Consider the following 22,265-nt stretch of genomic DNA (forward strand, 5'->3'; position numbering starts at 1 on the left):
CTCAGCAACTCTGACTCCTTTAGATGACGAACTTTTGTCCTAGTCCCTTCTGTCTTCCCCCTATAGTTCCACACACATTTCCCTCTTTTCCAGTACTCAGTATTTTCAAAAGTGGAAAAATCTGCTTGTCACATTTCATATACTGCCCCCCATAAATTTATTATGGAGTATCTCTTATCCTCTGTGTTTTCTACCAAAACCTGTTTTGCTTTCTTTCAACCTGTGTTTTAAACTAGCTCTTCCTTTGTTCTGCCTAAGATTACTCCACTCAGTCTTGCAGTCCGCTCAGGATTAGGTAAACAGACCTTTATAACTATAATCAAGGCAAATAGTACTCAAGCTTTTGTGAATGGTTTTCCTTGAATGGGCTAATTACTTTCTTTTTTTAAAAAAATATATTTTATTGCTTTTTCACAGAGAGGAAGGGAGAGGGATAGAGAGTTGGAAACATCGATGAGAAACATTGATCAGCTGCCTCCTGCACACCTCCCACTGGGGGTGTGCCCGCAACCAAGGTACATGCCCTTAGTCGGATCGAACCTGGGACCCTTCAGTCCGCAGGCTGACGCTCTATCCACTGAGCCAAACCAGTTAGGGCTATAATTACTTTCTTTGACATCTTTGCATGGTGCTGCACATCACTAACTATGATCTGGTTAAAGGTTGTGCATCAAAATAAATTCATAATCTTTCCTATTAATGACAATTTTCCCTACATGTCCCCACTGTCTTCTCCCACTCACACCCTAATACATGCATGCTTCCTTCTCTGTCTCTCCTCTGTGACCCTTTCTCTCCAAATTTCTGATTTTCTAAAGCCTTTTCATCCTCTCACCTGGAAGACTTCAGGCTGGCCAGGTTGCGGTGCTGATGGCTGTTGAACATGTTGCTCATTAGAACTTGAACGATGATGAGGCTGCTGGCCCTGCCACTGTGGCCAGACTCCCACACCCTCTGCTGTCCGTGTCTGGAATTGTCCTGCAGTCTGTCCAGTCTCTGGAGCTAGCGAGGAAGAATAAACTTCAATCTACTAATTCCATTGGAGAGGAAAATCTAGCAAATAACTACATGCAAGTCATTAATTTTACCTAAAAACCTCCTGCCCTTCTTTCTGCCAATCAATGCCTCTTCTATTTCAAAACCCAACCCAAATTATTTTTCTTCTCTAGGAAGCTGTTCCAAAGAGTCCTTTGCTCACTTTAGAATAAATTTGCATATTAAATTAATATTTTACATGCTTTTTGTTATAGGTCTTTTTCATGTGGGTAGCGTTTATTTACTAGAGGTCCGGTGCATGAAATTTGTGCACTGGGGGGGGGGGGTGTCCCCTCAGACAGGCCTGCGTCCTCTCGCAGTCCGGGAGCCCTTGGGGGATGTCCGACTGACGGCAGCCAGCCGTGAACCCAGCTTCACTGACTAGCAGGGGGCAGCTCCTGAGTTCAGCGTCTGCTCCCTGGTGGTCAGTGCGCCTCATATCGACTGGTTGTTCCGCCATTCGGTCAATTTGCATATTAGCCTTTTATTATATAGAATTTATTTTTATTGATTTCAGAGATGAATGGATAGGGAGAGAGAGAGATAGAAATATCAATAATGAGAGAGAATCATTGATAGGCTGCCTCCTGCTATTGGGTATTGAGCCGACAGCCCGAGCATGTGTCCTTGACCAGATTTGAACCTGGGACCCTTCAGTCCGCAGGCCAACACTCAACCCACTGAGCCGAACCAGTCAGGGCCATGTGGCTAGGTTTTAAATAGCAAATACCTTGCATTTTCTCATTATCAGCTCAGTGCACAGCAAACCATCTTAACCACCAAATCCTTTCTCTTTATTGCTGTGATTTTCCTTTTATCCATCTTCTGGACTGAACTCACCAAAGTTGGATCCACGACTGGTGAGAGTAGGGTAAGCAGTAGCACCAGGTGATGCAGTGGAAGCACCAGGGACGGACATGGGACTAAAGGAAGATGGACTCTGAAAGTTGCCCACACCAAATTGGGAAGAACGAGTCTTGCCTGCAGCCTGGGTGGCCACCTGCTAAAAGAGAGAAAGGAATAGAGAACAATAAGTGGAACATTAAGGTTATTGCACATACAATTCCTATGAGAGTCAACTCTCTCTGTCAATCACTAGATTCTTTTGAGCGAAACTCAACATTTCCTAATGCATATTTCTTCTAATGAACCCCCAATCTCTCTTGACACTATCTTTAGGCAGTTGTGAAAAGTGCAAAAAGAAAAGAACTACAAAATTAATAAAAGCATACATTTAGAGTTGTGAAAATTAAATAAAAATGATTTATATAAAAGCATTTTATAAATTGTAAAGTTATATAAAAATGGAAGCATTAATAACAACACTATGGGGTGTGTGTGTGTGTGTGTGTGTGTTTATATATATATATACTTTGCATCACTTTATTTTTCAGTCTGTAACACATTCGTTTCTAACGATGTCCTTTTTTTTTTTTTTTTTTTTTTTTTTTTTTTTTTTTTAGTAACTAGCATTTTTCTCACCATAATAGTAATGTATATGCACTATGGAATATTTGCAAAGTGAAGAAAATACTTTTTAAAAATTAATCACAATTCTACCACCAAAGACACATGGTGGATAATTTCTTCCAGTTTTTATTTTCCTATGCATTTTTTATACAATTGAGATCACATTGCATAATAATAATTCTGGAGCCTACTTTTGGTTTTAGCTTTTTAAATGTAAAATATTACCATTTATATTTATATTATTATATAATATATAAAGAATGTTATATATTATATATGTTATATATTATTAAGTATATATGAACTTATGAAAGGATATTAGCTTTATCTTAACATATTATACTAGAGGCCTGGTGCATGGATTCGTGCACCAGTGGGGTCCCTCGGCTTGGCCTACAGGGATTGGGCCGAAATTGGCTCTCTGACATCCCCTGAGGGGTCCCGGATTGCGAGAGGGTGCAGGCCAGGCTGAGGGACCCCACCAGTGCACGATCAGGGTGGGGAGAGACCACGGGAGGGCTCCAGGGAGTGTCTGGCCCGTCTCACCCAGTCCCAATTGGTAAGGGCCGGCTGGCCAGGAAGGGACTGTGGGAGGGCTCCAGGGCATGTCCGGCCCGTCTCGCCCAATCCTGATCAGGGCTGATCGGGGGCATCTTGACCAGTCCCAATCAGGGCCAATTGGGGTCGTCTTGCCCAGTCCCGATTGGGGCCAATAAGGGCTGGCCGGGCAGGGAGGGATCGAGGGAGGTTGGCCAGCCAGGGTGTGTCCAGCCCATCTCACCCAGTCCTGATCTGCCAGACCCCAGCAGCAAGCTACTAAGACCCCAGCAGCAACCTACCGGTTAGAGCATCTGCCCCTGGTGGTCAGTGAGCATCATAGCGACTGGTCGAACAGTCAAACGGTTGGACACTTAGCATATTAGGCTTTTATTATATAGGATATACATATAGAGTATATAGGGACTTTTCAACACTTTTTTTTGTAAATAGACATCGCTGTGTCTAAATTCATAATTAATTTTCTCCTTTGTTCCTATATTTTGTAGTCCTAAACAAAGTGGAAGCCTCTTAGAATTTACTCCAGCCCTAGCGGGTTTGGCTTAGTGGATAGAGCGTCAGCCTGTTGACTGAAGGGTCCCAGGTTCAATTCCAGTCAAGGGCATATGCCAGGGTTGCGGGCTCAATCCCCAGTAGGGGAGTGTGCAGGAGGCAGCTGCTCAATGATTTTCTCTCATTATTGATGTTTCTATCTTTCTCTCCCTCTCCTTTCCTCTCTAAAATCAATAAAAAGTATATATATATTTAAAATCTCTCTTAAAAAAAAAAGAATTTACTCCAAAACACATTTAAAAATCATGTCTGTTCAAGATGTTTTATGTGAGCGATTCTGATTTAAAGTGGGTATGTAAACACCACAGACTCTGAGTTTTAGATTATTCATGGTTTTTAATTATCTAGTTGATCCCAACAAAGATAAAAATTGGAAGGTAGGTGATGGGGGTTGAGGAAAAGGAGCCTAAGATAAACAATAATAACTTTACATCTGGAAAAAAGCCCAACCAAACAAACAAAAAACAATATCCAGGGGAAGACAGGTGAGAAACTTTACCTGGGCAGAGAAGCCTGGGCGGGTACTAGGGGTCCAGGTTGGGGCTGCTCCCTGGGTGGGGTTGGAGTGGCGGGAAATCTGGGCCAACATTTGTCCTGCAGAAGCTGATGGCTGGACGATGGTTACAGGAGGTGCCAGACCACTATTTCTAGGCGTGAACAAATAGTTAAGGTAAAGGATTAAAAAGATGCGTTTATCACAGAATCTAGGATTCACAGGACAATCTAGTGCTATTCTCAGATTCCCTTGACTTCCTTGGGGTTAAGGAAAACTTGATAAAAGAATGTGGAAAAGACCAGAAAGATTGACAGTCACACACCGATCAGGACACACAGAGATGGAACCTAGAACATGGCAACAGGCAAAGTGCAAAGACACAGGAGGAAGGAAAGCAGCTTGCCTCATCCTAGGCCCTATAAGTTCCACTGCTTTGTCTGAAATAACCCGAGAAAGCTAGGGAAGAATAAAACTTGGGACTCAGCAAATGAATCCATCAGTTGCCCTTAAAGCAATACACACATATGGGGCTCACCTGAAATTCTCTGCCGGCCGGGGGGTAGGAGGGAATGTGTTGCCCTGGGAGAATAGCTGTTGGGTGGCAGGGACAGTGCTGGAAGAGATGCCTTTATTCTGATCTGTGGACCAAAAGGAGTTGGGGGAGGGCCAGTCAAGGGGCTGTACTATATTAGTTCAGCAAGTTCCTATTTACTCATGAGGTATCATGACTAAGAGGGAATGTTGGAAGACTACTGATTGGGCAGCAGCAGACTCATCAGTAAGTGATCAAAATGAGAATTTAAAAGGAGAATGAGTAAGAAACATACCTGCATTGATGTTGGAATAGATTTCTGAAAATCTTGGATCTCTATCCTGGGCAAACAGACCATCTGACTTCTCAAGGGGCTTGCTGTGTTCTGGCCCTGTGGTTGTCACAGGCTGAACAGAAACCTGTGGAATACAATGATAAAAATAACCATGAAAGGTTTAACATAATTCAATAACCCTAAAATTCACTTAGATACATTTACACTCTAACTGGCACTGGGAGACATTTCTTTAAAAATGCTCACGGTCCATCTTCAAAGAAGATACACTAACCTGGGAATGATTGTAGCTGGCCAGTCCATCTCTTCCTGGTACTACGTCCAGTTCTGTTTGTTGTTGCTGCTGCCTATATGTTAAAGCCAGTGAGGAGAGAAATAGGGGGGAAAAATTTTTTTAAGAATCTGGGGAAAAGGCTTAACAAAATAAAAAAATAATGGGATTGCAGACGGCCCTGGACTAGACACTGTTCAATAAATGATTCTTCCACCATTTCTCACCTGGGTGCCAGCTGCCCTGAGCCCATCTCCAGGGATAAATTAGCTGTGGGACCTAGCTGTGGCCTCTGAATCGTGTTGGACAGTGTAGGCCGTGGTTCCTGGCTGGAATTCCTGGGAAAATGGAGAGAAGATAAAACTGAGAAAAAATATATCTAACACTGCTTGTACATAAAGCTCTATATATTCACTTGTAGGTGGGGTGATCCCTAATAAATTCCCTTTCAAGTCCAATCCTAAAGGCAACCTATGACCTCAGAGTCGACAAATAATTCACACTATGGAAATACGGCACAAAGAGAAATTATGTCCTATGGCACATGGGTTCTTCTTGTTTGGGTTCTAACTCTTCCTAGGTATTCAGTACCTAGTTGTGTGGATGTGCGCGCATATACATATAGTGTTTTTAAAAAGCCTAAGTGAAAAACTGAAAGTACATTTACTGAAACATAAAAAGGATTATTTCTGGCCCGGCCGGTGTTGCTCAGTGGTTGAGCATCAACCTATAAACCAGTAGATCACGGTTCAATTCCTGGTCAGGGCACATATAAAATAAAATAAAAAAAATTTTTTTTTTAAAAAGGACTATTTCTGGATAGGGAAATTTTTTTTTTACTTTCTCTTATAGTTTTCAATACTTTCCAAATTTTCTATAAAGAGTATTTACTTTAAAACATTACTAATTAAAATTAATTGTGGTGGGGAAAACTCTATGTAAAAATGGGGGAAGCCATTATTTCCAGAAAAAAGTTCCTAAAAAGATTTCAAATTTTAAACAAAATGTAAACACAAAACAATAGTTGTTCTGTTATATAAAGATGCAGAAACAAAATAAATAAAAACCTACAATGACCATAAACATATGTACCTGAGTCCTAAGTTAATAAAAATTTCTAACTCAATCCATTATACTAAGTTAATTTAAGAGAGAATTAAACTTTACACACCCTAACAATTGAATTGGAGAATACAGGCTCAATGTCATCACCAGGTGCTAGTCATACTGCTAATTATTTATAAAATCAGATCTTCAAGAGGTGATTCAAAGCCAATTCTACATAGAGAGACTAAATAAAAAAGAACTTTACACCTGCTAGGATAGGTATAATAAAAAAGGACAGCAAGAATGTAGAGAAACTGCAATCCTCATACATTGCTGACAGGAATATAAAATGGGAGAGCAGCTCTGGAAAACAGTTGGGCAGTTCCTCAAAAGATTAAACACAGAGTTACCATATGACCCAGCAATTCCACTCCTAGGTATATATCCATGAGAATAAAAACATACCCACACAGCCCTAACCGGTTTGGCTCAGTGGATAGAGCATCACCCTATGGACTGAAGGGTCCCAGGTTTGATTCCGACTAAGGGCATGTACCTTGGTTGCGGGCACATCCCCAGTGGGGGGCGTGCAGGAGGCAGCTGATCAATGTTTCCCTCTCATTGATGTTTCTAACTCTCTATCCCTCTCCCATCCTCTCTGTAAAAAATTCAATAAAATATATTTAAAAAAAAAACAAAAACATACCCACACAAAAACTAGTACACAAATGTTCGTAGCAGTATTCTTAATAGCCAAAAAGTGGAAACAACTCAATGTCCATCAACCAATGAAGGAATAAACAAAATGTGGGATATCCATACAAAAGAATTTTATTTGGCAATAAAAAGAAATGAAGTACTGATACATGCTATAACATGGATGACCTTAAAATATTATAGTAAGTGAAAGAGGCTAGTCACAAAGGAACCACATATTGTATGATTCCATTTATATGAACTGTCTAGCTAGAATAGGTAAATTTATGGAGACAGAGTAGATTAGTTGCACAGGACTTGGAGGGGTGACTAAAGTACAGGATTTCTTTTAGGATAGATGACATCAGATTGTGGTAATAGTTGCACAATCATGTGACATACTTTAAAAATATGTATACTTTAAATAAGTGAACTGTATAGTATGTGAAATCCATCTCAATAAAATTGTTTTTTTTGTGTGTGTATATTTAACAAAGAAGGAAGGCTCAAACAGGAAGAAATCAAGGAATAAAGGAGAACAAAAGAGTGATGGAGCCATGCTCTAAAGCAAACTATGGTTTAGTTTGTATGTCTGGGGCAAATGCAGTCCATTGCATTTTTGGAAATAAAAGTTTGTTGGAAGATAGATATCTTTGCTCATTTTATTCGTCTAGGACTATTTTTATGCTATAATAACAGAGTAGTTGCAATAGCAACTGTATGCCCCACAAAGCCTTTAAAATGTTTACTATCTGGCTTTTTATAGAAAGAGTCTTCAGATATCTGCTGTAGAGAAAAATTCTGCCAGACTAGAGCAATAAAATGGTGTATACAACAAAATCCTTTCTAGAGAGGGTTGAAACAAAATTGAAATACAAACCTTTCACATCTCAGAACCTCGTCTCTAATCTATTGTTTATTAAAATCTTATTCTACTGGATGAACTACCCAAGTTGTAAGAATTGGAAGATGAGGAACTTCAAACTAATGCTATTTACTACTAGAAAGGTAGAAGAGAAGGAGGTAAGCAGATTTGGCCCAGGAGGAATCCCAACATTCGAAAAGGCCTTTATGATACATACTTCACATTGGTGTTGGTACTAATGATGTACTCAATTTCATCTGAGTAAGGGTTCTGGAAAGTAAAGGAGCTGGTTCTCATCCAGAGCCACTCTCTGTTCTTAGACCGGAACCGGAACATGACAGATACCACCTGGCCTTTTAATTTCACCACCTGAAAAAGTTTTCATGCTATCAGTGAAACCCACAAAAATTATCCTTAGAAAATTAAAAAATAAAATTCCCACTCTATAACCCTAAGATTCCTGTGTCACTGTCTCTTTCAATGTTACTAATAAAACAGTATGAGGAGTGAAAACTAAGTGACTAAATAATTCGGAGATATATTTATCATATTTCTTCCCAGAATTCCAGAGTTACCTGACCTCTCTAGTCAAAATAAAAAAGGAATAACAACTCTTTCCAGGAAAGACAAGACTATGTTCCCACACTTCCCTTGGAAAGCCCCTTAAAGATAATGCTGATCTAGCTTTACAAGTCTACACTAGAAATTTATAAGTTTAATAACACTGAATATAGCTTATGCATTGCTCCTTAATCCTAGCTTTCCCCCCAAACCTAAGCATTTCTGTTCTCACAGCACCCATGAAGGTTTCTATAAATTAAACAAAATTGGCTTTAGTTCTTATTTTGCTTTAGTTTTTCAAAAGAACCTAGTTTTAGATTATTTTAGCTTCTAGTCTAATAGGAAATAACCTTTTGACTCTCATTCTCTAACAATAAAAAGGTATTATTAGCAGTAATATTTATTTTGTAGTTTCTATATGTCAACCACTAGGTTTTGTGCTTTTTCTTTTAAAAACATCAACATTCACTTAACATGATAAAAAAAGTAATGTAAATATTTGCATTTAAACAATAGTAAGTAGCTTTTAAAAGTTAAATGTATTCACTGTATAATATATAAAATGAACATAATTACGTTTGTACACAAACTAAGTACTGGTTCTGAAAACCTGCTTATTGCTGTACATATCTATTCCAATGAAGTATAAGCCCAGTACTTCAAAATATCTACACTTTAAAATTTTTTTTAAGTAAATGGTAACATTTATGTTTCAGCTGATGAATGCGGCGGCAGTATCTGCTTATCTTACAAACTGAGTGAAAAATAAGTGTAGTGGAAAATGGGACATACTTAATTTAGCAATAATAAAATAGCACATTTTAAATATATGTCTAAAACTTTTACAAATCAAGTGCGAAACAAAGCACTGAAATAATCAAAATGAGGAAAATAAAGAAAAGGAAGCTTCATTGGAAATAATAACTAAATTAATGCACTGGAAAAAAAAAGTCCATCTAGATTTAAGAAACATCAAAATCTGGAAAGCAGTAACTAAGTAAGCAGCTGTAGACTGCCCATTAAAAAGCACTTTTACTTATATACTCTAAAATCATATCAACAACTGATGTCAGAATAATAACCTATATGGAGTGTATATATGGGCCATTAAAGCTATCTTGAAATAAACATTTTCCAGAAGTGATAAAATAATACTCTGTGGCCAAAAACATCAGAATGATAAATTTCATGGATTTAAAATATACTGTACAGTATGTTCTCACACTACTGAAGGTTTGTACCTTTAGCTTTGAATAATTTTCACACAAGTCAGACTAGGTTTTGAGACTAGACATACATGGAATGTGATCCTTCTGTGAGCTGCAGCCGAGTGGATGAACTGGTAATGCTGAGGACTCGGGAGACAGACTTTTCACTGCCAATGTCCGATTTCCTCCAGAAGCTGGTTATGTGCTTTACTGCATTATCTTATTTCATCTTCCCAACAACCCTCTGCATTTAAATACTATTATCATACCTACTGTATCAATGAGGACACTACTGCGGCATAAAGAGAAAAATTAACTAGTCTGGTATAAAGTAAGAACTACCTTATTCACCAGATATTTTTAGGATATAGGGCCTGAAAATTACAATTGAAGAGTCAACTTACAATTAAGAGTTAACTACATAAGAACTATAAAATGAATTTTTCTAATACTATCCACAGTTCAGTAAAGCATAGAGTATTTACATACTTTAAAGCGATGCAGCTAGTTAGATTCAAGACAGTTAGTAGCCAAAACCAAACTAAAATACCTTGGACATTATTCAGTTTCAAAGATTGGTCTTTTTCTGTTCCTTAAAAATACAGGTTAAGTACTACAGAATGTAAAACTGTAGTGCCTATCACAATACTCAATTAATCTGTAGTCAATAAATATTTGTGGCCGAAACCGGTTTGGCTCAGTGGATAGAGCATCGGCCTGCGGACTGAAGGGTCCCGGGTTCGATTCCGGTCAAGGGCATGTACCTGGGTTGCGGGCACATCCCCAGTAGGGGATGTGCAGGAGGCAGCTGATCGATGTTTCTCTCTCATCGATGTTTCTAACTCTATCTCTCTCCCTTCCTCTCTGTAAAAAATCAATAAAATATATTTAAAAAAAAATAAATAAATAAATAAATAAATAAATATTTGTGGAATGAATGTGATAAAAGATATTAGATAAAAATATTACTCAAATCCAAACCAGGAAAAAAAGTTACCTCTGGGAAGCTGTCTCTTAGAAGCCGCTGGTCTTCAGGATGACAGAATTCTACAATATTCTTTCCTAAAAGTTCCTAAAAGGGAAAAAGAAGAGTAAGATCAACACTTTTATGAGCATCTAACTTTCCTGGTCCATTACAGGGGGGTTGGATTTTATTTCTCCTGTCTTTATCCTAGGATTATAGATAAGTGTGGAAGAGGAAAAAAAAAAAAAAAAAGATGGAATCTTCTAAACTGGCCTCTGGAGCATTTTCCTTTCAGAGCATTGTATGTTTATTATAACTACATTTTTTTAGATTTGAGGTTATAATTTACATATATAATTCGCTCATTCTTAGTGTACAATTTGATGACTTACAGTACATTTGTACAGCTGTGCAACCATTACCACAGTCCAGTTTTAGAACATGTCCATTGCCCCAAAAGTTCCCTTTTGCCTCTTTATGGTCAATCTCTGCTCCCAATTTCCTAGCCAACCATTAATCTGCTTTCTGCTTTTTTAGTTTCGCCTTTTCTAGAAATTTCATATAAATGAAATCATACAATATAGGTAATCTTTTATGTCTGGCTTCTTTCATTGAACATAGTTTTAAAGTTCATCTATGTTACTACAATAATATATTCCTTTTTATTGCTCAGCAGCATTCTAACATGGATATACCACAGTTTGAGAATCCATTCACTAGTTAATGGATATTTAAATTGTTTCACTTTTTGGCTATTATGAATAATAGAGCTATGAATATCTGTGTATAAATCTGTGTGAAACAATTTTTCATTTCTCTTGGGTAAATACTAGTAGAATTGCTGGGTTATAAGATAAGTGTATGTTTAACTTTTTAAGAAACTGCCAAAATGTTTTTCCAAAGTGGCTTTACCATTTTACGTCTGCCAACAATGTATGATGGTTCCAGTTTCTCCACATTCTTGTCAATACTTTAAAAAAATTTTTTTAATTAAATTTCTTAAATGGGGTAACACGGAGAACACTTCCTAATTATAGTTATTCTAGTGGGCATGCAGTGGTATCTCACTGTGGTTTTAATTTGCACTTAACTAATGACAGATGATGAATATCTTTTTACATGGCATTTACATTACTTCTTTAATGAAATGTTCACTGAAATTACTGGCTGTCTTAATGAGTTATAAGATTTCTTCATTTTTATTTTTATTGATTAAGGTATTACATATGTGTCCTTATCCTCCCATTGCCCCCCACCCCACTCCCTATTCATGCCCTCTACCACCCCCTCCCCGGTGTCTGTGTCCATTGGTTATGCTTATATGCATGCATACAAATCCTTTGGTTGACCTCTAAAGATTTCTTTATATAGTCTGGATACAAATCCTTTTTCAGACATACAACTTGCAAAATTTTCTCCCAGTTTTTGGCTGGTCTTTTCATTTCTTTTTTTATTAGTTTTAGAGAAAGAGAGGAGGAGTGGGAGAGGAAGACGGGGGGGCGGGGGGGAAGAGGGAGAGAGACAGACATTGATTTGTTATTCCACTTATTTATGCATTCATTGGCTGATTCCTGTATGTGCCCTGACCGGGGATCAAACCAGCAACCTTGGCATATCAGGACAAAGCTACAACCAACTGAGCTACCCAGCCAGGGCCTTCAATTTCTTAATGATGTCCTTTTAAGAGGGCAAATTTTAAATTTGATGAGGGCAAATTTATCAATTTCTTTTATAAATCATGCTTTTAGTGTCATATAAGAATCTTGTCCAACTCAAGATCCAAAGATTTTCTACTTTCTTCGAAAAATTCTGTAAGAGTCTAAGTTTTGTGTGTGTTTTTTGCATATGGATATCCAACTGATCCATTACCATTTGTTTAAAGATTTCTTTTCCTCATTGAATTCTCTTAGCATCTTTGTTGAAAATTAGTTGACCATGTGAGAATAGACTCTATTTTGGTCTACTGATCTATGTACCTATCCTTATACTAATACCACACTGTCTTGATAACAATGGCTTTATAATAGTTGTTAAATCAGGTAGTATGAATCCTTTGACTTTGTTCTTCTTTTTTAAAACCGCTTTTTCACCAACCTCTTCACACAGCCATAGCCCGAACTGCTTCCTAGCCACTACAGTTTTGAATGTTTATATAATGACTTACTTCTCAACTGAGGCATAGTTACCTGGCATGCTGAATGATAAATCTAAATAAAATCATAATAACTCGTGGGTTACTATTCATCTACGTGATTAGATGAGTTACCAAAAGGTGGCCATAGCATAGCTAATTAAAATTAGTACTTTTGCACCAATATCTGCATTAGCATCATTAACAAAAATGTATATAGCTGGACCTGCTGCTCCCACCTGGCTTCAGAAGCCGTATTTCTCTAGACCGAATGATAACTGTGATAAGAAGCTGAGAATAAATTTAGCTGACAGAATAAAGTTAGCTCTGAGCTAGGGGCTGATATGTTTGGCTATCTCTGGAATTACATCACTGAGTAATCTCAACGAAGCCCAGGGAGAACAAGAGGCCAACTATCAGAGGTGTACCAGCTCCAGCTCCTCACCTGTGGTTGGTAGCCAACAGTAGCCACACAGCGGTGATCCACAAAAGTGAAGATTCCCTCAATGTTGTGTCGAGAGATAAACTCTGTTGGCTGACAAACATTACTCATGTCTGTACAGTTGGGAGAACTAGTTACCTGAAAGTAAAAAGACAAAGTGAGATAAAATAGCACAATTTCTCTACAGATGTATTTCCTACCACCTCACGGTCATTTAAATAGACATGAAGCACCAAGTTTTAGGAATTCAAAACTTTCACACCTCATCCAGGAAGGAAAAAATGATAATCACAATCAGAGAGGACATTAGCCCTACTCCCACACATATATATACATATACATATATACATATACATATACATATACATATATACATATACGTACATATATATATATATATATATATATATATATATATATATATATACTCTTTAACAACTTTGTAAAGAAAAAGAAAAATTCATTCAACCCAAAACCCTCTTACCTTCATTTAGCTAGCCTGTGTTCATTATTCAGACTGGGAAATTATAGTCCCAAATATCCAAGAAACTTATCTATTTTTATGAGAAGAATCAAAATAATTTCACTTCTCTCTTGTTAGTCACACAATAATAAAATTTTTAAAATCTTTTTTTTTAATACAGGCAAAAGAAATTAGTTGAAAATAGAAAACTCAGCATTATAAAGCTGAATATATGAAAAATAAGGGAAAAAGCTCTCCCTTTCTCTCTCATCCTCTTCAGCTTCCGTTAAATCCAAGAGGAGCAATGTTAACTATGAATGCCATATTTCTACAAATACGTAGAATTTTATGGGAACTGTTCATTTGTATTCAGAGAGTAAAAGAAAAATAACATGAACAAGTCCTGAAAGAGATTTCTTCTCATTGAAAAGGGATAATATAGATATGGAAAATTCATACTTGCCTGCAGTCTGCCAATGGCCACTAGGCAAAACTTGCTTCCCTGGCCAGCCTCTGGGTCATCATCTGGGAGGGAGACACCTTTAGGAAGGAAGTTAAAAGATTTAATAGGGATCTCAAACTCAACTGCCTTCAAAGTCAGATAGGTAAAGATTTACAATTCATGTAGGTGTAAAACAACAGAGTGCCAAAAGATAAGATAAAGGTACTCATAAATACAGAAAAGAAACTGATGGCTGGGATGGAGGGATAAGCAAAAAAGGTGAAGGGGATTAAGAGGTACAAATTCCACCCAGCTGGTGTGGCTCAATGGTTGAGTGTCAACCCATGAACCAAGAGGACACTAGTTGATTCCCAGTCAGGGCACATGACTGGGTTTTGGGCTTGATCCCCAATAGGGGACGTGGAGGAGGCAGCCAAGTGATGTTCCTCTCTCATTGATGTTTCTATCTATCTATTTATCTATCTACCTATCCCTCTCCTTTCCTCTCTAAAATAATCAATAAAAACATTTAAAAAATAGTAATTTTTTAAAAAGAGATGCAAATTCCCAGTTATAAAATAAATGTCACGGAGATATACAGCACAGGGAATATAATATAGTCAATAATATCTTAATAACTTTGTACAGTGACAAATGATTACTAAACCTATCAGGGTGATCACTTCATAAAGTATATAAACATCACATCTTTGGGTTGTAAACTGAAACTAACATAATATTGTATGTCAACTATAATTTTTTTAAAGATTTAAAAACTTCGCCCTAACTGGTTTGGCTCAATGGATGGAGCGTCGGCCTGCAGACTGGGGGGTCCCGGGTTCAATTCCGGTCAAGGGCATGTACCTTGATTATGGGCACATCCCCGGTGGGGAGTGTGCAGGAGGCAGCTGATCGATGTCTCTCTCTCATCGATGTTTCTAACTCTCTATCCCTCTCCCTTCCTCTCTGTAAAAAATCAATAAAATATATTTTAAAAAATAAATAAATAAAAATAAAAATTTAAAAACTTCAAAGGAAAAAGGTGCTTAATTTAAAAATACATTTTTGAAAAGGTGCTTGGAATAAAAAGAAAAAAAGAATAAAGGGCCCTAGCCAGGTGACTTGGTTGGAGCATCATCCCATAGACCAAAAGGTTTCTCTCTTACATTGATGTTTCTCTCTCGCTTTCTCTCCCTCCCTCCCTTCCTTTCTCTCTGAAAATCAATTTTAAAAAAATAACATATCCTCAGGTGAGGATTTAAAAAAAAAGAATAAAGGTAAACAATTATGTAGAATTTACCATCTATGCCAGGTACTGTTTTAAGTATATATATGTATGTATCTATAATAATAAAAGCATAATATGCTAATTAGACTGGACAGCTGAACAACCTTCCAGACAAAGCTGCGGCTGTGAGGGCCGAGCCCTGTGCACGAATTTCGTGCATCGGCCTCTAAAATACAGATGAGAAAATTGAGGTATGTTTTTTTTTTTTACAAAGGTCAAACAATTTACTCAAGGTTATACTGCTAGTAAATGCCAGAGTCAAACCCAGGTTTTTCCAAATCTAAAGTTTAATCTCTTACCAAAATATACTACCTTGCTTCTTTTAGTTTCTGTCTCCCTACAACATCCACTTCCAAATTATACTCATCCAGCAAGGAAGTAATAAAGTTGCTAAGATATGGAAATTCTGAAAAGCTAGTTTAAAAGGCTGGTCTCTATATCCTAACCACCTTTCTCACATTCCCTGTTTGACATCAAGTTCTAGTAAAACTAATCTGCTCACATCCTGATTTAAAGCCTTGACAAAAACTACTTTTTTTATAAGTCAATACAATCAAGCTACTTCCCTTCTCCCTCAAAATCTTGCTCCTACTTCATTCATTCATTCATTTCCTCGCCTGAAGATATGTTTTTATTGATTTGAGAGAGAGAGAGATGGGGAGTGGGGGAGAGAAACATCAATCGGCTGCCTCCTGTACATGCCCTGACTGGGGAGCAAACCTGCAACCCAGTTATGTGCCCAGTTAAGAAATCAAATCTGACATTTTTTCATGTATGAAATGACGCTCCAACTAATTGAGCCACCCAGGGAAAAATCTTGCTCCTAATTTAGAAAGCTTTCCCAAATTAACTGTATTCAAGGCCAATTTATTTTTAAACACAAATACTTAGAACTTAGGTATTCAGTATACATTATTATGAATTTGCACATTTAAAAACTACATTCTGTGAGAGAGCCAACACTGAGTCATTTTCAAGTCTGTGTAATCATCTCATCAATTGGAATATAAATCCTTAAGGGGGGAAGGGAAAGAGACTACTTTTCTTTCCTATTTTCTTAGTTTATACCAAAGTACATTTCATACCCGAGGGATATGGTAAATATTAGCTAACTTTCTTGGACTCTGAGGAACCTGCTGCATGAAGAGAGAAGCCACTATCCAACTTTCCTACCTGCTGGGGGCCAGGCCTTGATGTAGCCTGTGCAGTGGACCACCACGAAGTGAGGTTCCCCATCCTTTACAGAGCCAAGTCCATTCCTGGAAGAATTAGAGATGTGAGGAGAAAACTCTACCCAGTAACACTGAAAAGATAACAGGGATTTAGAACCTTTAACTTTAGACTCTTAAATGTTCAGAAAACAGGATAACTGTATTTGGATCTTTCCTTCCCCAAAGTGACCATCATATTGCTGCTGACCCTTGCCAAAGTCAAGCAACTTAAAGGTACTATAGCAGAAAAAAGTAGATAAAGTGGCAGGGCAACTTCCTTAAACACGATAATCAAAAGCTTTAAAAATTTAGGGAAACACTGCCAGAAAGTGAGGGATCAGGATGAGGGCTGCTGAAGGAAGTACTACAGTAAGATAGTTGAAGTGATGACTCTACAGGTACTGGGCCATCCCTTTGGTTTTAACTGCTTAGAATCTCACCTGCATCTGTTCCTCACAATGCTCAGTCTATTCATGGAAACTGGGTCCACAGAGCTACTGCCACACCTATTTCAAAGAACAGATAAATTAAAAGCAATTAGCTGCACTATCAAAGACTTTTTCATCTATTAACAGCCAGATAATAGGTTCTGGATACAACCAGACACAGAAAACTGAACAATGCTCCTAACAAGGAAGCGTGAAGAAGTCAGGTATATTTCCAAAACTTGTAACAGTCCTAGAATTTGAAGTCGAAATTTTCTGCATGTTTTCAAATGCAGAAATTCTCTACATCAGTGGTCAGTATACTATCTCGGTAAAGGACCATATAGTACATTGGTTCTCAACCTTCCTAATGCCGCAACCCTTTAATACAGTTCCTCATGTTGTGGTGACCCTCAACCATAAAATTATTTTCGTTGCTACTTCATAACTGTAGTTTTGCTACTGTTATGAGTCGTAATGTAAGTATCTGATATGCAGGATGTATTTTCATTGTTACAAATTGAACATAATTAATGCTTTGTGATTAATCACAAAAACAATATGTAATTATATATGTGTTTTCTGATGGTCTTAGATGACCCCTGTGAAAGGGTCATTCGACCCCCAAAGGGGTCGCGACCCACAGGTTGAGAACCGCTGACATAGTAGCTATTTTCAGCTTTGTGGGCCATACAATATGTTGCAACTAGTCAACTCTGCCATTATAGCATAAAAGCAACCACAGACATGTAAACAAACGGGCATGGCGTTGTTCCAATAAAGGTTTATTTACAAATAAAGAGTTGTGGAGCCTGGCCGGCGTGGCTCAGTGGTTGAGCATCAATCTGTGAACCAGGAGGTCATGGTTCATTTCCCAGTCAGGTCACATGCTCAGGTTGCAGGCTTGATCCTCAGTAAGGGGCGTGCAGGAGGCAGCCAATTAATGATTCTCATCATTGATGTTTCTCTCTCTCTTCTTCTTCCTTCCTCTCTGAAATAAATAAAAATTAAAAAAAAAAGTTGTGGGTCCTAGCCAGTTTGCTCAATGGATAGAGCATTGGCCTGCGGACCAAAGGGTTCTGGGTTCAATTCCAGTCAAGGGCACGTGCAGGAGGCAACCAATTGATGTGCTTCTCTCACATCGATGTTTCTCTCTGTCTTTCCCTCTCTCTTCCACTCTCTCTAAAAAGAAATCAATGGAAAAATATCTTTGGGTGAGGATTAACAAAAAAAAAACAAAAAAACAGTTGTGGTTTGCTGACTCTATACCACAATCTTATCTGTTTGCTGCATTTCCTTATTATTTATCTTGCTCCTGCCTATGTCTTTCCACAAGCCATGTCCACATATTGGAACACTCTTTCCCATCCTCTCTACTTTCCTTCTCTTATTTCAAATAATAGATAAAACTTACATAGAATATGTGCCATGAACTATTCTAAGCATCTTTGTATATATTTATTCATCTAATTCTCATAACAACTTTATGAAGTTGATGTTAATATAACTCCCAATATTAGATGATAAAATCAAAACACAAAGCAGTAATTTAATCTGCTCAGGATCTTAGAAGACAGTGAGTGGCAAATCCAGTAGTCTGGATCTGAAGCTACTTTAACCAGAGCCATAATTCAGTTTTGCAACTTTCCTAGGAAACCTTTCTTAACATTCTACTCATCCCTTCTAATAAGCATATTCTCAGAACAAAGTAGTCAATTTCTATTATACAACCTGGAATTATTTTGTGACTTTAAGGGATCTTTTCTACCTATGTAGAAAGTACCACCATCATTTTCTTCAGAATCCTAAAATGTACAGTATAAAATTTATAAACACTAAAGATTAACTAAAGGACATAAAAAAGTCTCAAATTTCTTTTAAAAACCCCAAACACACACACACACACACACACACACACACAAAAAAAAAAAACAGCAGAAATTATCTGAATGGTCTGAATATATGGATGTTGTCTCATGATGTACTGAGAAAAAAAATAGGTTCTGGAGTTTAAAATAAAATCCTGTATCAGACATTATGCAATCCTGGGAAGTTAATTTCTTTGAGTGTTTTTTTTTTTCCCTCAGCAAAATAGTAACCATAATCCTACCCTAAAGGCTAGTTGTGGGAAATGAGATGACAAACATAAGCACCTACCATGTCTGGCATAGGAGGGATTTACTTCCCTCATCCGACACTTCATTGTATGTTACCACCCATGTGGGTCCTGAGAGTTAAATTCAATCCAACTGAAGCTCGGATTTAAGAGTTTAACTCCTCTAACCGGAAATCAAACCCTCAGCTCTTAATTTTCTCTATCTCAAATCACAATCTTCAGCTTGACACTCACCTCATACGACAAATAAATGATCTCCTTGAGCCCATGCACATCCTCATAGAAGACTGTTGACCTTCCTTTTTCACTGTTCCAGTCTTTAGGTCAAGGATACGCCCTGAGAAAGAATATGAAAAGTAGCCTGGAGTGCATTCTTGTATATGAGGAAGAGTGGGAGAGACAGTGAAGGCAATGATAGTAAGTAACTTAATCATGGCCTCCAATCTTCTTGCTTATAACAGACCGGGGCCAAGGAGGGGATGGATTTTTTAAGCCTAAAATACCTCAATTCCCATCAATAAATCTTACTCTTAAGTTCAAAGGTAGCACTGGAAATAACCTTGTTCAAGGGAAGGTAGGAGTGGAGAGTAGTGTTGGCAAGCAAGAGACAAAGCTATATTCTTGGATCTAATTATTTATATACATATATGCATGCACACACAGATGCACGCACACACAGTAAATATCACTGGTTTAAAAACAATTCTATAAGCAATAGAAGCATGTATCTATGTCAAGCTAAAATTGTTCCTCCTTTTATCATACAGAAAGCAACTGGCAACTTTTGGGAGGGGAAATAGCAAAATGAAATCCATTAAAAACATAAAAGAGGGGGAAACTAAATACTAACATTAATATAATCAAAATGGTCTTATTTTAATTACTAGCTTTGATCTGCTTCCACTTTAAAATTTTTTCCAGAGTTGCTTAGAAACAGATGTGACTTGTTTCCTTTAGCAAAATTCTGGCAAAAAGACTGAAGAGCATTAAAATGGAGGCGGGGAGGGATCAAACCAAAAGACAGAAAAATAGTACAAATACAAAGGAACAAAACCTTATACCCTGGCTGATAACTCCCCTCTAAAATAAAAATTTATTATCATAGAATCCAGTACAAAGCCAAGAACAATGGAGTAGAAAAAATACCAGGTAATTACCCATACAAATGGGACAGAAATATGGATCACTTAATTCTTTCAGAATGGAAAAAAGGTTATTGGAGTTTTTACTTTTACTGTTTTATTTACACTAATATTAAGATTAAAGTAGACTTTTAAAAGCATTGCCACTCATGAAAGTTTCTAAGGATGAGCTAGCTATAAAGTATATTTTCTGCATGTGAATAAAAAGAACTGATTATATTCATTAAAGGAGAAAATTCTGGAAGCCCTGCCAAATTCAAAGAACAAACTTAAGAGCTAAAACACTTCTGAGAAAGAAAAGAAAGGATTTTCATTCATTTCCATCTAGTATCTCATACCTGTCAGGGCGTTTTCTGAAGTGGAAAGCTGCTCACGAAGTTTATCCACATCATCTGGGTGCACCTGATCATAGAGTGTGCTACCAAACCATTCAGACTGTGGCTGGTTCAAAACAGGAGTCACTGAGTCAGATACATATACCACCCGGCCTGTCTCACATGATACAATAAACAGAAAGCCATCTGCTGCCTCCAAGATCAAATGTTTCAGTTCCTGTCCAAGGAAGAGAAATAAAAATTAATATTGAACTCTGAGAAAATAATTATTATTCATGGCAAGAAGACACTTCCAGCCATAAGTATCTCTCCATAAGTAATTGTTGGCTCCCGCCTCATCCATACCCACAGCTTTGCACCCTAAATGTAACTATCTTCATTGACAAGATGTTTTTTCCCCAATAGATATTTCCTCAATGTGCTAAGTCACTATCCACCCTTACCCTTTTTACCTCAGGACTAAAGATGGGAAATAAAGAGACTTATCACTAACAGTTCTTTATCTCACCCTCTCTGGTCTCTTTTTAAGATCTTTCTCTATAAATTTTCCTATTTTTTCTCTTTTGCCCCTCAGATCTATAAATATGATAAACTTTTCTAATTCTACACAAATCTTCTGTCAACTTTGCCTGACTCATCTCTTTTTCAGTGCCAAGATTTTATACCAAGAATAATGTTACATTCACTAGCTCAAATCTCTTATCTTTCATTCCACAATTCCACTGCAATCTTCACTCTAAACCATAGCATTTATATTTTTTTCAGGAGGTTACTAATTGCCAAGTCACATCCTCTTAATTGCTAATGCAAGTCCCCTTTCCCTGCTCTTTATCATTTTACTCAATCTCTCTGCAGAATCTGACAATGCTGTCCATTCTATCCTTCAAATTTCGTTTTCCCCTGGTTTCTATGACATCATACTCCAACCATTGTTTTCTTTCTAAATATACCTTCTCTCCTTCAAGTCTTAAGTGATGGCTCCCCACTGCCTAAAAATTAAAATCTAAATTCTTGCCAAACTGGTTTGGCTCAGTGGATAGAGCGTCAGCCTGCGGACTCAAGGGTCCCAGGTTCGATTCCGGTCAAGGGCATGTATCTTGGTTGCGGGCACATCCCTACTGGGGGGCGTGCAGAAGGCAGCTGGTCGATCTCTCTTCTGTCATCAATGTTTCTAACTCTCTATCCCTCTCCCTTCTTCTCTGTAAAAAATCAATAAAATGTATTCCAAAAAAAATCTAAATTCTTTAACTAACTCCTAAATATTCCATCACCAGTTCCCAGCCTACCTTCCTATTACCATCTCCCAAGGCATGTTAAACTACTTGATTTTCTTTGATAATTCAGTCATTCTCACTAGGCTTTTTTCTCACATTGCTCAAGTTACAGTACAGTATTCCCAAAATTTACTACATTATTCCCCTATTCTTTGTTTTTCATATTTGCACTTCTATAGGACTTATTAATGCACCTTTATTATAGAGCTGATCCTGTGTTTATATTATGATTTATTTATTTACATGTTATTTCCGTCAGTGACAATCTTCTATCATTCTTTCTATTTTTCACAGCACAAAGCATCTGGTTAGCCCACAAAAGGTACATAACTGGAGTTCGTTGAATCAATATCTGTATGAGTATTATTAGAACAAACTGATTAACTATTTTGATGTGTATATATATATGTGTGTGTGTATATATATATATATGTGTGTATATATAT

At 37.4% G+C, this 22,265-nt stretch overlaps 1 protein-coding gene across 7 annotated transcripts in view; it reads right to left on the reverse strand.

Annotated features, from left to right (window-relative positions):
* The window catches only part of ARNT (aryl hydrocarbon receptor nuclear translocator), a 54,615-nt gene that overhangs the window by 2,149 nt on the left and 30,201 nt on the right, over positions 1-22,265 (reverse strand). For 3 of the 7 annotated variants that reach the window (XM_006095225.3, XM_006095224.3, XM_023759164.1), the window contains 15 exons: positions 20,549-20,762; positions 19,303-19,405; positions 16,968-17,033; positions 16,490-16,575; positions 14,050-14,126; positions 13,127-13,261; positions 10,584-10,658; positions 8,035-8,186; positions 5,437-5,547; positions 5,213-5,285; positions 4,939-5,062; positions 4,647-4,749; positions 4,115-4,262; positions 1,876-2,038; positions 836-1,002 (listed from right to left, as the gene is read on the reverse strand). In XM_006095225.3, the coding sequence (XP_006095287.1) occupies positions 836-1,002; positions 1,876-2,038; positions 4,115-4,262; positions 4,647-4,749; positions 4,939-5,062; positions 5,213-5,285; positions 5,437-5,547; positions 8,035-8,186; positions 10,584-10,658; positions 13,127-13,261; positions 14,050-14,126; positions 16,490-16,575; positions 16,968-17,033; positions 19,303-19,405; positions 20,549-20,762 (1,797 nt within the window). Of the gene's footprint in view, positions 1-835; positions 1,003-1,765; positions 2,039-4,114; positions 4,263-4,646; positions 4,750-4,938; positions 5,063-5,212; positions 5,286-5,436; positions 5,548-8,034; positions 8,187-10,583; positions 10,659-13,126; positions 13,262-14,049; positions 14,127-16,489; positions 16,576-16,967; positions 17,034-19,302; positions 19,406-20,548; positions 20,763-22,265 lie in introns of those variants that run through there. The other 4 variants (XM_014461278.2, XM_014461277.2, XM_023759163.1 and 1 more) reach the window with 3 other exon arrangements.

This window comes from Myotis lucifugus, unplaced genomic scaffold (genome assembly GCF_000147115.1).
Source record: "Myotis lucifugus unplaced genomic scaffold, Myoluc2.0 scaffold_151, whole genome shotgun sequence".
NCBI lineage: Eukaryota > Metazoa > Chordata > Mammalia > Chiroptera > Vespertilionidae > Myotis > Myotis lucifugus.